The following is a 15,165-nucleotide window of genomic DNA, read 5'->3' as shown; positions in this document are numbered from 1 at the left end:
ATGGTTAAATAATGAGTTCAGAAATGAATGCAGAACAGTGTCATTGTTCCAAATAGATTCTGGTGTATGTAAATTTATTTTCAGGGATCCAGAATGCAGTAGCGGATAGTGCCGACTGTCAATTCTGCAGTAACTGACAGTCTCGCCCAGCAGTGAAGGGGTGGTGAGGTAAGTATTGTCGGATGGCGCTCCCATGTACTGCTAAATGGCAGTGCTCATGTAGCGTCTCCTTAGTGGTTCAGAGGTGGAATCACTGGTAATGTGGGGGGTGTTCGGGTGGACAGCATACGCGGCGGGTGTAGCGCTGGCAAGCGCCGTCCTCCCAATGTCTCCCGGCTAATACAGTCTTTCCCTTTGACATGAACCAACTCTTAGCTTCACTCGCGGCTCTGTCCGCAATGGGTGTTTGCCGCTACTTCATCCCTCCACGCGACCAGGTAACTCTGGTTGTTCCCTGATGTGTAGTAACGGGTGAAGGGTCCAACGCATTTCAGACAGCTATTGTGGCCTTCTTCAAGGATCTCTATTGGTTCTGGTGTTGTGGTTTAAATAGCCATACATATCCCAGTCCGTGTTTTTCAATTGATTGGAATCTCTGATAGGTGCTTGTTCTTGTCAATCAAGGAACGAGTATCCCAAGTTGTAAATATACGGATAAATGTGTTTTACCCTGGCTCCAAAAGTAGTGATTGATACAGTGGGGGAGACAGACGTACAAACATATATGTACATAGGTAACATGTAACTATAAGCCATTCAATATCCATTGTGACTGAGAGTGTGATTATTTAAAATAAATTAATTGGGGGGAGAAACATACAGACTATATAAGTAGCATGGTTATTACAATAATGCTGACTCTATAGATGTATAGTAGTGATCATAAGTTCCATTTGATGATTTTGGTATTCTGATTGTAACCATTAGCACACTTTGCTTATTAATTAATACTGTTCCCGTTTAGCTTATTTTGAATATGAGCATTTTTAGTAACAATTCATTAATTTTCATATAATGCATTTTTAATTCTCTATTGTTGAATGTTAATTCTCCTTATAGCTTAATGATTCTCAATTAGCTGATACTTGGATAGTCACTTTTACTCAATAGTTGATTATTGCAATTATTGTGTGTTCTCAATTATAGAAGTTGCTTTTACCTTTGTTATGAGTATAGCTATAATAATTATTCCAGAACGGTATAGTTATAATTTTGAATTAATTCTACACATATGGTACTTGTCAAGTCCATAATGGATAGGATAAAAATTTGATATAGTGAGGTGAATACATTTATTTTTGCAAGTAGTATAAAAAATGTTTTTCTTATATGGATATATAAAACCTTTATGTAATACATGTGTTGACTGTATAATTTTGTAAAAATTACAATTTTTCCAAATATTGTGTGTATATTTGGAAAGATTGTAATGGATAGGATAACAATTTTATATAGTGAGGTGAATAAATGTATTTATAACAATCTTTCCAATCCGATGCTACTTATCCGTTCAGCCACGTTAGGCTACCTACTTGTGCTAATGAGAGAATCCGTCCATGTACTGTATACTAAAAATCTGTACATATGCATGTTGAAGTCTATTCTGCAATTGGTTTTATGTTTGCAGCCACAACCATTATCATTAGTATCTTTACTTGCACCCACCTCATGCTGGGTCGAAAGATCCATCTGAAACAAGTATTCAATTTTCATTTGCATGCTATGTTCGAGCGAGGAAGTCAGCATGCACGCTCATTACACTCCCACGAACAGTTAGGTTTGTTCACATGGTCGGTATCCAGTTACCATCATTTTACGCGTAGTGTCCTTCGCTGGCGGATGACTCATTCCATTTGCATATACCTGTGTGCATATACCTGATCTGGTGCATGCGCAGGTGCTGATTTATTTCTTTGGCAGGTGCACAATATGCAGATATCCAGCCACATTTCCACTTGTGTCCATCACAGAAACAGTCCCATTATGGGTATATATTTACTTTTACCCAGACACCCTGACACACTTTAATACAGCTGATGTAAATGTTTTTAAGGATCGTTCTCAAGTACTTCCAAACCTAAATCTCTTCATTAAAATACACTGGATCAACATAGTTTGATGATACAGGTGGCAGATTCGGTCTTTTTCTAAGGAGGTGTCAGTATGAATCTAGTCTGACTGTCTGTGTCACTCGCAGACACTCAGAGACTTACTGTATGACATTGATGCCGCTCAGGACTGTGGTAGTGACTGAGCACTGTAGGAGCTCATTGTGCATGCAGAACACAGAGTTGGGAGGGTTCAGGAGGAGCAGGCCACAGGACGTAAGTACTCGGGGGCACTGGAGGGAAGGCAGTATGTAGCATACATGGGGGCACTGTGGGGCATAGTGGGAATGAGCACTGTCCTCTTTGGGCAGGACAGTCACACTCTCCTACCAATGGGGTGGGGGGATGGGAATAGATGCCGAGTGCATGCATGCCCATCCCCCACAAGACATGCCCCCTTTGGTATGTTCTGGGGGCGACAGCACACAGGGTGGGGAGACTCACATGGGGTGCAAAATATGTTTGGCACGCCTCTGACCTGCCAAATTAGATTCCTAATATGTCAAAATCATTCCTCATATAACAACTCTTCCTTAATGTTAATCTAATACAGGTGAATACCTATGAACCTAGGTACGGTATTATATCAATAGAAGAAACTCCCAAAAGTGCATTTCCTTTGTAACAAAATGTATTTAAATTACATACCTGCACCTACACAACATATAAAACCATATCCATACTTACAGTAGAAACGGACTCATCACATAAAACCATATCCATATGGTTTTATCACATATAACCATACACATACTTACAGTAGAAGTGGACTCATGCCAGATTCTGGGATTTCTGAGGCCATATACAGGTTGAGTCTCCCATATTCAAATATTCCGAAATATGGAATATTCCGAAATACGGAATTTTTTTGGCTTGACTGAGAAAATGAAACCATTGATTTTTGATGGTTCAATGTACACAAACTTTGTCTAAGGCACAAATTATTACAAATATTGTATAAAATTACCTTCAGGCTATGTGTATAGGGTGTATATGAAACATGCCTGAATTTATGTATGTACACAAACTTTGTTTGAGCCACAAAATTATTGAAAATATTGTATACAATTACCTGCAGGCTGTGTGTATAAGGTGTATATAACACATACATGTATTGTGTGTGTATATTTGGGTCCCATTCCCAAGATATTTCATTATGATATGCAAATATTCCAAAATACGGAATATTCCGTTATCCAAAATACCCCTGGTCCCAAGCATTTTGGATATCGGAGACTCAACCTGTATAAAATTGTTCAGCATACACAGGAAATCTGTTTAGAAGATTTGATTTATTTACATGATTTCCCATATAAATATTGCTGTTCTATATATTGTCAGTAGGTGATTGTTGTTTTATACCTTTTTGTACAGCTGTTATCTTTTCCATCTAGGGTAAACATTCTGAAAATATCTTTCAAAAGAAAAAAGTTTTTTATTCAGCAACATCAGAAACATGTAAGTAAATTTTACTCTAATCCTCACAACATCCAGGTATAGCGATGATGTGACAAGGCTTTATTCACTGTATAAGTGGACTGTACAGGGCAGAGCTTTGGTTATGTCTATTTTAATAAATTTTTTATTTTTTTTTTGGTCCTTGCCAAGTACCGTTTTTCCAGAAAAATAATGAATGAAGGGGACTAAATAAAGTGAAATATGGTTGTTGGTTGACTAATTGGAGGCATCTTCACAATCAGTGGGTTAAGTAATACGTTCAGAGATTACAACTGGAGGGATTTCAGCAAGTTCGCCGTTAATTTAAAGCGATTTAGAAGGCTAGTTTCGCTTTATAACTGATTGCTGCTTTAAATTTATTAGTGAACTCAATTAAATCCCGATGTTTCCGTACTCCATGAACCTATTACATAAACCCCTTAATGTCCAGACAGCCTTGCTCTAAATATACACCCTGGTTACGGTAGGTATTTTTTAATTTTTTTTTACCATCTCTTTGATTTTTGGTTTAATATTTTGGTAGTTTATGCTGTCAAATATCTTGTATATTGGTGTGAACATTTCAATGTTAACTATAAGTAGAGCCACAGCTAGACAACATTTTTCAACGTGACCTAGCCTAGAGCAGTACAAACTTAAAATATAGTCCTGTCCAAGCATTTTAAATAAAATATTCACTGCACAATAGCAATTACAGTTACATTAAGTTCAAACCTTGTAATGCCGGTTTGTTCTGAGATATTTAGAGTTAAAAAAGAATTGCTTCCTATAAAACAACAATTAAATCCACTATATTTCATAAGTCTACAATGGGGTGGGGAAGTAATACTTTACTTTTGAGCTGTGAGAAAATGTAAGGTTAATATTGGGCCTGATTCAGAGTTGTGCTCTAATCCCATCGTGACTGCAGCATTTTATGCAGCTGCTATGCAAAAATATGTGAATGTAGCAGCCGCCGAGAGATGTATTGAGACACAGGCCCTGATTCAGAGCCGGACGCTCTGACAGAGCGCTCGCTCTGAATCAGGGCCATCCTTCTCTTTTTTTATAGCGGCCTCCTGGTCGCTCGCATAGCTGTGGGTGACCACCCACAGCTATAGCGAGTGGCCAAAAAGATGGTCACGATGGTCAAGACCATCGTGACCATCGGGCTTGCGACGAGACCCTTGTGGTAGGGTCTCGTTGCCGCAAGCCCTGGAGTGCTTTTGGCTCTCTCAGAGCCGAGAGCACTCCCACTGACATCACTTGTGATGTCAGTGGGGCCGGCCCCAGACGGTAGGCGTTCCCATGGGAACGCCTCTGTCTGGGAAGCCACGCCCCCGGCACGCCCACCAAAGGGGGCATGCTGTCACTCACCATCGACAGCACGTCCCTTTTGTAGCGAGACCCGGAGTGACAGCTTGGCCGTTGCTATCCGGGTCTCGCGCATGCGCACGACGGAGCCGGCTCCCTCGTGCGCATGCGCACTGGGCCAACATTAGCGCTCGCGAGCAAGTCTGAATCAGGCCCTCAGTTTGGGCAAAAAAAATAGTTAGCCCTAAGTGATATTTAGGTTGTATGTACCATACTTAGGAAGGACTGCACAACAATCACAAGACTAACCAGAGTGTCACGAGGACACGAGGTTTGCGGTCCTTACCAGTGAGGGCACTGTGACGCGGTCCTTCTGGCAAGGGAGCTGGCGCATGGAGATGGGCAGGGCTGCCATCAGAGATTGTGGGGCCCGGGACTGTCAAAAATAGGCAGGGCCCCTCTCCTTAGGTTGGGGGGAGGGGGGCAGTTTGTCAGAGGTGGGTTTTAACATGATAATCTACAGTATAATAGAGAGAGTATAATACAGTGAGAGCGACAGAGTGGGGTGAGGGTATCAGAGCAAGGTGTGGATGTGAGAATGCAGGGTGAGGGTGGAAATGCAGGGTGAGGGTGGGAATGCGCAGGGTGAGGGTGGGAATGTAGGGTGAGGGTGGGAATGCAGGGTGAGGGTCGGAATGCGCAGGGTGAGGGTGGGAATGCGCAGGGTGAGGGTAGGAATGCGCAGGGTGATGGTGGAAATGCACAGGGTGAGGTTAGGAATGCGCAGGGTGAGGGTGGAAATGCAGGGTGAGGGTGGGAATGCGCAGGGTGAGGGTTGAAAAGAAGGGTGAGGGTTGAAAAGAAGGGTGAGGGTGGGAATGCGCAGGGTGAGGGTGGGAATGCGCAGGGTGAGGGTGGGAATGCGCAGGGTGAGGGTGGGAATGTAGGGTGAGGGTGGGAATGCAGGGTGAGGGTGGGAATGCGCAGGGTGAGGGTAGGAATGCACAAGGTGAGGGTGGAAATGCGCTGGGTGAGGGTGGAAATGCGCTGGGTGAGGGTGGAAATGCGCTGGGTGAGGGTAGGAATGCGCAGGGTGAGGGTAGGAATGCGCAGGGTGAGGGTGGAAATGCGCTGGGTGAGGGTAGGAATGCGCAAGGTGAGGGTGGAAATGCGCAGGGTGAGGGTAGGAATGCGCAGGGTGAGGTTAGGAATGCGCAGGGTGAGGGTGGAAATGCGCAGGGTGAGGGTAGGATAGCCGCCGCTGTGGCCTCTCCTGATTGGCTGCCGGTCCGCGAGCTACGATTGGCTCGCGCCCAGCGCCACTTTCAAAACTCCTCCAGTGCTTATCCAGTAAGCATCTCACGGGGGTGTTCCACTGCCAGGCTGGTGGGCCCCCTTTCTGTCAGGGCCCGGGACTCTAGTCCCGGCAATCCCCCCCTGATGGCGGCCCTGAAGATGGGCAGTGGGTATGCACAGGGGTCTGCCAGCATTGGGCCATCCTGGCAAGGGTAAGTCTAGCAGTGTCTCAGCACCACAGGTACATGGGCATGTCCATCTTGCCTCAGGTCATGTGACATAGTGGGCTATCCTGATGCGTCAGGTGATCTCTCCAGCCACTCACGCTCTGCTGCTGGGTACTTAAGGGGGTTTAGAGCTCCCTGTAGTTGCCAGTGCAACGTGTTTCAGCATCAGCTATGAGAGTTCTATGCACTCCTGAACCAGACCTTAGCTCTGGTGTTGCCCCAGCTCCTTGCCGGTCCCTGGCTCCCTGCAAACCTGCACCACTCTACCCTGTCTTGCTCCTTGCTGTGGATCAAGTCTGGCTCCTTCTACCTATCCACTTTTCCCTGAAACTGAAGTTCCCAAACCTACCCAATCCTTCCTGAACCTGTAGTTCCCAATTACCTACTCCAGCCTGCACCCGAGTTTTCAGCTAAAACTCTCATCAGCCATCATCACAACGTTACCTGCTTTCCCTTTCAGCAATTATTACAGCAATTTTGGATTACCCTATTTAGCCATCATCTCAGCATTACCTGCTTCCCTTTCAGCAACTATTACAACATTTCTGGATAACCCTGTTCAGCCATCGTCTCAGCATTACCTGATTTCCCTTTCAGCTATTATCACAGTATTCCCGGATTCCCTACCCTGCTATTACCACTGACTTACTGGACTTTTCCTTCAGCTCCACAGTTACCTCAGTTAATCAAGACTTTATTTTAGTTCAGTCACTGATCTGGACATTCATTCATTGCATCACTATTGTTCCTTCAGTCGTGGATGTTAATCAGTATTATTCTTGTACATGTCTACTAGTACTTACAATACATTAAACAACCTACTTTTCACTTTAAATCTGTTCCGGTGTCTGCTCCTGTTAACACCCCGGGTCCACAACAAACACAGATCCTAACATAGAGTATGTGAACTATGGATTTAATGGACACACTGGGAAGATACAAAGGTATCTCTGTACACAGCTTCACTGGTGCCAGCGTCTTAGGGCCTGATTCAGAGCCGGACGATATTTGCGGACGGTCGTTTCAAAAAAGGGGCCGGCTATTTAAATTGAGCGCTCGCTCTTTGCGGTTTGTTGACGCCTCTATGTATGAGCGAGCGAACGAAAAATGCGCTCGCTATTTTGTAAAGACGCCCCTTTGCCGTTCGCATCACACGTCATCTCCGGTATTTATTAGATTAATTGGGTACATCGAAAGGCATGTGTACTGCTCGCAGTGCTTGTGGTAGGTTTTTTCTACCGCTATCACTGCGAGCAGTTCAGGCTGAAAGACAACCAAGTGACGTGGTCGATGACGCTCCTTTACTAATTATGCACACCCATTAAACGCCCTTTTGACCGTTTGGCACGCTTGCGTTCGGATCTCCACTCCCCCGTTTTCAAGCACCTTCCCCTGTTACCACCCACAAACGGTACATTCTGTCAATCAAATTAGCAGCCCCTCGCTGTTTTGCGAGCGCACGATTTCCGACTGCAATGACTGGTTTGTGCATGCGCATTACGACCCATACGCATGCGCAGTTGTGCGAACATCGCTCAAAGCAAACGAGCGGACGCTTACGAGTGGCTCTGAATCAGGCACTTTGTTCCATCGTCCATTATGACTCCCCAAAGGTTACTCAGAAGGCCATGATCAACTGATCTGTGACCGATGTTGAAATATTTTACGCAGATGCCTGGCTTTATAAATCCAGGCATCTGCGTAAAATATTTCAACATCGGTCACAGATCAGTTGATCATGGCCTTCTGAGTAACCTTTGGGGAGTCATAATGGACGATGGAACAAAGTGCCTGATTCAGAGCCACTCGTAAGCGTCCGCTCGTTTGCTTTGAGCGATGTTCGCACAACTGCGCATGCGTATGGGTCGTAATGCGCATGCACAAACCAGTCATTGCAGTCGGAAATCGTGCGCTCGCAAAACAGCGAGGGGCTGCTAATTTGATTGACAGAATGTACCGTTTGTGGGTGGTAACAGGGGAAGGTGCTTGAAAACGGGGGAGTGGAGATCCGAACGCAAGCGTGCCAAACGGTCAAAAGGGCGTTTAATGGGTGTGCATAATTAGTAAAGGAGCGTCATCGACCACGTCACTTGGTTGTCTTTCAGCCTGAACTGCTCGCAGTGATAGCGGTAGAAAAAACCTACCACAAGCACTGCGAGCAGTACACATGCCTTTCGATGTACCCAATTAATCTAATAAATACCGGAGATGACGTGTGATGCGAACGGCAAAGGGGCGTCTTTACAAAATAGCGAGCGCATTTTTCGTTCGCTCGCTCATACATAGAGGCGTCAACAAACCGCAAAGAGCGAGCGCTCAATTTAAATAGCCGGCCCCTTTTTTGAAACGACCGTCCGCAAATATCGTCCGGCTCTGAATCAGGCCCTAAGACGCTGGCACCAGTGAAGCTGTGTACAGAGATACCTTTGTATCTTCCCAGTGTGTCCATTAAATCCATAGTTCACATACTCTATGTTAGGATCTGTGTTTGTTGTGGACCCGGGGTGTTAACAGGAGCAGACACCGGAACAGATTTAAAGTGAAAAGTAGGTTGTTTAATGTATTGTAAGTACTAGTAGACATGTACAAGAATAATACTGATTAACATCCACGACTGAAGGAACAATAGTGATGCAATGAATGAATGTCCAGATCAGTGACTGAACTAAAATAAAGTCTTGATTAACTGAGGTAACTGTGGAGCTGAAGGAAAAGTCCAGTAAGTCAGTGGTAATAGCAGGGTAGGGAATCCGGGAATACTGTGATAATAGCTGAAAGGGAAATCAGGTAATGCTGAGACGATGGCTGAACAGGGTTATCCAGAAATGTTGTAATAGTTGCTGAAAGGGAAGCAGGTAATGCTGAGATGATGGCTAAATAGGGTAATCCAAAATTGCTGTAATAATTGCTGAAAGGGAAAGCAGGTAACGTTGTGATGATGGCTGATGAGAGTTTTAGCTGAAAACTCGGGTGCAGGCTGGAGTAGGTAATTGGGAACTACAGGTTCAGGAAGGATTGGGTAGGTTTGGGAACTTCAGTTTCAGGGAAAAGTGGATAGGTAGAAGGAGCCAGACTTGATCCACAGCAAGGAGCAAGACAGGGTAGAGTGGTGCAGGTTTGCAGGGAGCCAGGGACCGGCAAGGAGCTGGGGCAACACCAGAGCTAAGGTCTGGTTCAGGAGTGCATAGAACTCTCATAGCTGATGCTGAAACACGTTGCACTGGCAACTACAGGGAGCTCTAAACCCCCTTAAGTACCCAGCAGCAGAGCGTGAGTGGCTGGAGAGATCACCTGACGCATCAGGATAGCCCACTATGTCACATGACCTGAGGCAAGATGGACATGCCCATGTACCTGTGGTGCTGAGACACTGCTAGACTTACCCTTGCCAGGATGGCCCAATGCTGGCAGACCCCTGTGCATACCCACTGCCCATCTTCAGGGCCGCCATCAGGGGGGGATTGCCGGGACTAGAGTCCCGGGCCCTGACAGAAAGGGGGCCCACCAGCCTGGCAGTGGAACACCCCCGTGAGATGCTTACTGGATAAGCACTGGAGGAGTTTTGAAAGTGGCGCTGGCCGCGAGCCAATCGTAGCTCGCGGACCGGCAGCCAATCAGGAGAGGCCACAGCGGCGGCTATCCTACCCTCACCCTGCGCATTTCCACCCTCACCCTGCGCATTCCTAACCTCACCCTGCGCATTCCTACCCTCACCCTGCGCATTTCCACCCTCACCTTGCGCATTCCTACCCTCACCCAGCGCATTTCCACCCTCACCCTGCGCATTTCCACCCTCACCCAGCGCATTTCCACCCTCACCCTGCGCATTTCCACCCTCACCCTGCGCATTCCTACCCTCACCCTGCGCATTCCTACCCTCACCCTGCGCATTCCCACCCTCACCCTGCATTCCCACCCTCACCCTACATTCCCACCCTCACCCTGCGCATTCCCACCCTCACCCTGCTTTTCCACCCTCACCCTGCGCATTCCCACCCTCACCCTTCTTTTCAACCCTCACCCTTCTTTTCAACCCTCACCCTGCGCATTCCCACCCTCACCCTGCATTTCCACCCTCACCCTGCGCATTCCTACCCTCACCCTGTGCATTTCCACCATCACCCTGCGCATTCCTACCCTCACCCTGCGCATTCCCACCCTCACCCTGCGCATTCCGACCCTCACCCTGCATTCCCACCCTCACCCTACATTCCCACCCTCACCCTGCGCATTCCCACCCTCACCCTGCATTTCCACCCTCACCCTGCATTTCCACCCTCACCCTGCATTCTCACATCCACACCTTGCTCTGATACCCTCACCCCACTCTGTCGCTCTCACTGTATTATACTCTCTCTATTATACTGTAGATTATCATGTTAAAACCCACCTCTGACAAACTGCCCCCCTCCCCCCAACCTAAGGAGAGGGGCCCTGCCTATTTTTGACAGTCCCGGGCCCCACAATCTCTGATGGCAGCCCTGCCCATCTCCATGCGCCAGCTCCCTTGCCAGAAGGACCGCGTCACAGTGCCCTCACTGGTAAGGACCGCAAACCTCGTGTCCTCGTGACACTCTGGTTAGTCTTGTGATTGTTGTGCAGTCCTTCCTAAGTATGGTACATACAACCTAAATATCACTTAGGGCTAACTATTTTTTTTGCCCAAACTGAGGGCCTGATTCAGACTTGCTCGCGAGCGCTGATGTTGGCCCAGTGCGCATGCGCACGAGGGAGCCGGCTCCGTCGTGCGCATGCGCGAGACCCGGATAGCAACGGCCAAGCTGTCACTCCGGGTCTCGCTACAAAAGGGACGTGCTGTCGATGGTGAGTGACAGCATGCCCCCTTTGGTGGGCGTGCCGGGGGCGTGGCTGCCCAGACGGAGGCGTTCCCATGGGAACGCCTACCGTCTGGGGCCGGCCCCACTGACATCACAAGTGATGTCAGTGGGAGTGCTCTCGGCTCTGAGAGAGCCAAAAGCACTCCAGGGCTTGCGGCAACGAGACCCTACCACAAGGGTCTCGTCGCAAGCCCGATGGTCACGATGGTCTTGACCATCGTGACCATCTTTTTGGCCACTCGCTATAGCTGTGGGTGGTCACCCACAGCTATGCGAGCAACCAGGAGGCCGCTATAAAAAAAGAGAAGGATGGCCCTGATTCAGAGCGAGCGCTCTGTCAGAGCGTCCGGCTCTGAATCAGGGCCTGTGTCCTTTATATTTTTTAAACACTACATTCAACACTCAGCCATGTTACCATTACTCCCAGCCATAGTACTTTGCATCTTAAATGGGTCCGATAGACACATTAACTTCACATTAACTTACTTTACATTTGTATGAGAGTTATTAAAAACAACAGAACACGCTAGCTATCTCAGCAGCGTGTCATCCCGACACACGTTTCGCTTTGGTGCTTGGAACAACTAGTCATCCGAGTTGACATTTCATATATACTGATTGACCACCAATTACATGACTCCCCTGATAATTGTCATCTCTATTGACCAATCATCAGTTCCTTCTCTAAATATCATGTATTCCAGTCAATCGGGACTGCCAGTCAGCTTTCCTATTGGTTGTGTTTCACACAATACAGAAATCCAGCGTGAGGGAGATTAATGAGTTTTCCAGTGTCTCCCTTATTATTTTGCGGTCAAAGCGCGTGATCACATTGGTTACTATGGTATGTCAATGATTGATAGCTTCTTCAGCCAATTGTTAACGTGGCAATTTAAATTTTGGTTATTGGTATTATGTCCATGTTGGTATTGTGGATGTAAGGAAAGAGTTAAATACATATACATGTATTCTTACACTTAACATGTCTCAGACTGAGCTGATCATCTTCCCACATAACCTCCCCCAATTTAGTGATCTACTGTAGCCCCCAAATGTGCTGTCTTAGAGTTATCTTTGACTCCTCCCTCTCCTTTAAAACCACACATTCATCTAGGGATATGGACACTGTATCAGCACGTAAAGCCAAGATTCGGGGCTAGCAAGGGACATAGCAGTACATACAAGCCGATATGGAGCTATGAGCGGAGTTCATGGCATAGAAAGTTACAGTAGCTGTAGGTGCGTCTGACCTGCCTCAGCCCCTAATGCTGAAGGTGCATCTGAAAACCAACTCTGGAGCCCCTGCACTCTATAGCTGTATGGGTGTGTCATGGGGTTGTGGAGCAATGCAGTACCCTCAATACACTACTGCAACATTATTGAACAGGAAATCATGTGGTCTTACTTAAAACTGAAGTCACATTCAAGTCCCTGAACCCCCAACACCTGTGTGTGTGTCTGACCTGCCTCAGCCCCTGGCACTGAAGGTGCATATGAAACCCAACACTGGAGCCCCAGCACTCCATAGCTGTATGGGTGTGTCATGGGGTTGTGGAGCAATGTAGTGCCTTCAATACACTACTGCAACTTTATAGAACAGGAAATTATGTGGTCTTATTTAAAACTGAGGTTTGAGTCCCTGAACCCCCAACACCTGTAGGTGCCTCTGAAACATGATTAGTGCGGATGGTATAAAAAAAATAATAGAGAATAAGTCTAAAGTGATCATGATTACAAAATAATATTTGCTGTAGTGGGATTTGAACCCTGGATCATGGCAATGTAAAACCACCACTCTACCAGTAGGCCAAGAAGGCTTTTACATCCATCTACTGAATCCTTCTGCACTCCACCCACCCGCTACTGTTAGGGAGGGTGCAGTGAAGGAAGCATACTACTGTAATAATAATAAAAATGTGTCTTCTTTTCTAAATATTATACTAGTACATGTAAACACAGTAACCGAGCTGTTACCCGAATATCAATTCATCCTGTATCATTGAAAGTTTGTACTGTAGTTGCCCGAACAGTAATTGGCGGCTGAACTATAAATACTGTATAAAGAAAATAAATATTTTTCTTAAACACAGGACACAAACACAGTACTGTAATGATTTAAAACTTTATTACACATTCTTCTACAGCTTTGATTCCGTGACGAAAGTGCTGTACTATAGTGAATGAAGTGAATCAGAGGTTCTGTCAGCCAGTCATCGGGCGGTGACAGGGGCGTATCTATACTTTGGCCAGGATGGCACTTGCCAGGGGCGCCGGCCGCCAGGGGGCGCCACCTGGCAGTGCCACCATAGCAATACATGCGCTCTGCAGTGCTGTGGACAGACAGGTTATGGTGTGCTGGGCACCTGCTAGAAAGGATATGTAGGTAGGGTGCGGGTGGCCACAGCCACACTGAGCGGAGAATGCTGACCCGGCCGCTGCTGCAAGTTTTGTTTGCCGGGTGCCCGCTGCGGTGTATATCAGCGGCGCTCGGCTGTCCTGACTGGCTGCTGTGAGGGTTGTGTATATAGATCCCCTTCAGTAGGTACATCTACGGAAGGGGATCTATCCACAATCCTGCTGTGAGCTCTGCTCTGCCTCCCTCGGCTCCCACATGGTGCAGTGACTCATCTCCCAGTGTAAGGCATCGAGGAGCTGTTCGGTGGGGCACAGCACTGAGAGGTTACAGGTCAGTCTCTTCTTGTTAGTTTTGGCAGGGGAGGGGGTTTTGGTGGTGTGTGTGTTATTAACAGGTCAGTGACAGTCTCTTGTTAGTGTTGGTTGGGTGGGGGGTGTGTGTTTGTGTTAACAGGTCAGTCTCTTGTGTGTGTATGTACGCTGTGTGTGTGTTTGTAAGTATGTAGGGTGTATGTTATGTGTGTATGTATGCTGTGTGTGTGTTTGTAAATATGTACTGTGTATGTTATGTGTGTGCGCATGTATGCTGTGTGTGTGTTTGTAAGTATGTAGTGTGTATGTAATGTGTGTGTGTGTGTGTATGTATACTGTGTGTGAGTTTGTATGCCATGTGTGTATGTTATGTGTGTATGTATTCTGTGTGTGTTTGTCAGCATGTCATGTGTGTATGTAATGTGTGTATGTATGCTTGGAAGTATGTCATGTGTGTATGTATGCTGTGTGTGTGTTTGCAAGCATGTTATATGTGTACGTTATGTGTGTATGCTGTGTGTGTTTGTAAGCATGTTGTGTGTATGTTATGTGTGTATGTCTATATATAATTATGGAACACCCTCCCCCCCCCCCCCTCCTGAATATTTTGCGCCTGCTCCTGGCTGCCCTGTGAGAATAGAACCAAGCCCCACCTACAGCTACAGAAAAAGACAGCAGAGAGGATAGAAAGAAGGAAGTAAAAGAAAAAAATTATATATATATATATTATAGGGGTGTGCACCGGCCCCTTTTTGTGTTTTGGTTTTGGATCTGGATCTTTCTTCGTGTTTTGGATCTGGATTGGTTTTGCCAAAACCACCCTTCCGTGTTTTAGGTTCTGGGTTTTGTGTTTTGGATCTGTATTTTTTTTAAAAAAAAGCATAAAAACAGCTAAAATCACAGAATGTGTGGGTTTTTCTGCTCCTATGCTATTATTAACCTCAATAACCTTAATTTCCACTAATTTCCAGTCTATTCTGAACACCTCACAATAGTGTTTTTATGTCCAAAAGATTGCACCGAGGTAGCTGGATGACTATGCTAAGCGACACGAGTGGGCGGCACAAACACGTGACCCATTTAGGAGTGACACTGCAGTGGCAGACAGGATGGCAGTTTGAAAAACTAGGCCCCAAACTGTACATAATGCAAAGAAAAAAAAGAGGTGCAAGATGGAATTGTCCTTGGGCCCTCCCACCCACCCATATTTGTATAAACAGGACATGCACACTTTAGCAAAGCAATCCTTTCAGCGCCAGGGTCTGCCACACAACTGTG

The 15,165-nt window shown here is 46.4% G+C and overlaps 1 protein-coding gene across 21 annotated transcripts in view; it reads left to right on the top strand.

Annotated features, from left to right (window-relative positions):
- Positions 1-15,165, top strand: part of PTPN3 (protein tyrosine phosphatase non-receptor type 3) — a 753,142-nt gene that overhangs the window by 295,818 nt on the left and 442,159 nt on the right. For all 21 annotated transcript variants that reach the window (XR_015878492.1, XR_015878493.1, XR_015878491.1 and 18 more), the window contains one exon: positions 3,503-3,566. Coding sequence is in view for 18 of the 21 variants with exons in the window: in XM_088473619.1 (XP_088329745.1) it covers positions 3,503-3,566 (64 nt within the window). In the remaining 3 variants the exon portion in view is untranslated. The remainder of the gene's footprint in view (positions 1-3,502; positions 3,567-15,165) is intronic.

The sequence above is a fragment of the Taudactylus pleione genome, unplaced genomic scaffold (assembly GCF_031769625.1).
Source record: "Taudactylus pleione unplaced genomic scaffold, aTauple2 ptg000137l, whole genome shotgun sequence".
NCBI classification, from domain to species: domain Eukaryota; kingdom Metazoa; phylum Chordata; class Amphibia; order Anura; family Myobatrachidae; genus Taudactylus; species Taudactylus pleione.
This window is presented reverse-complemented; position numbering and strand designations above follow the sequence as displayed.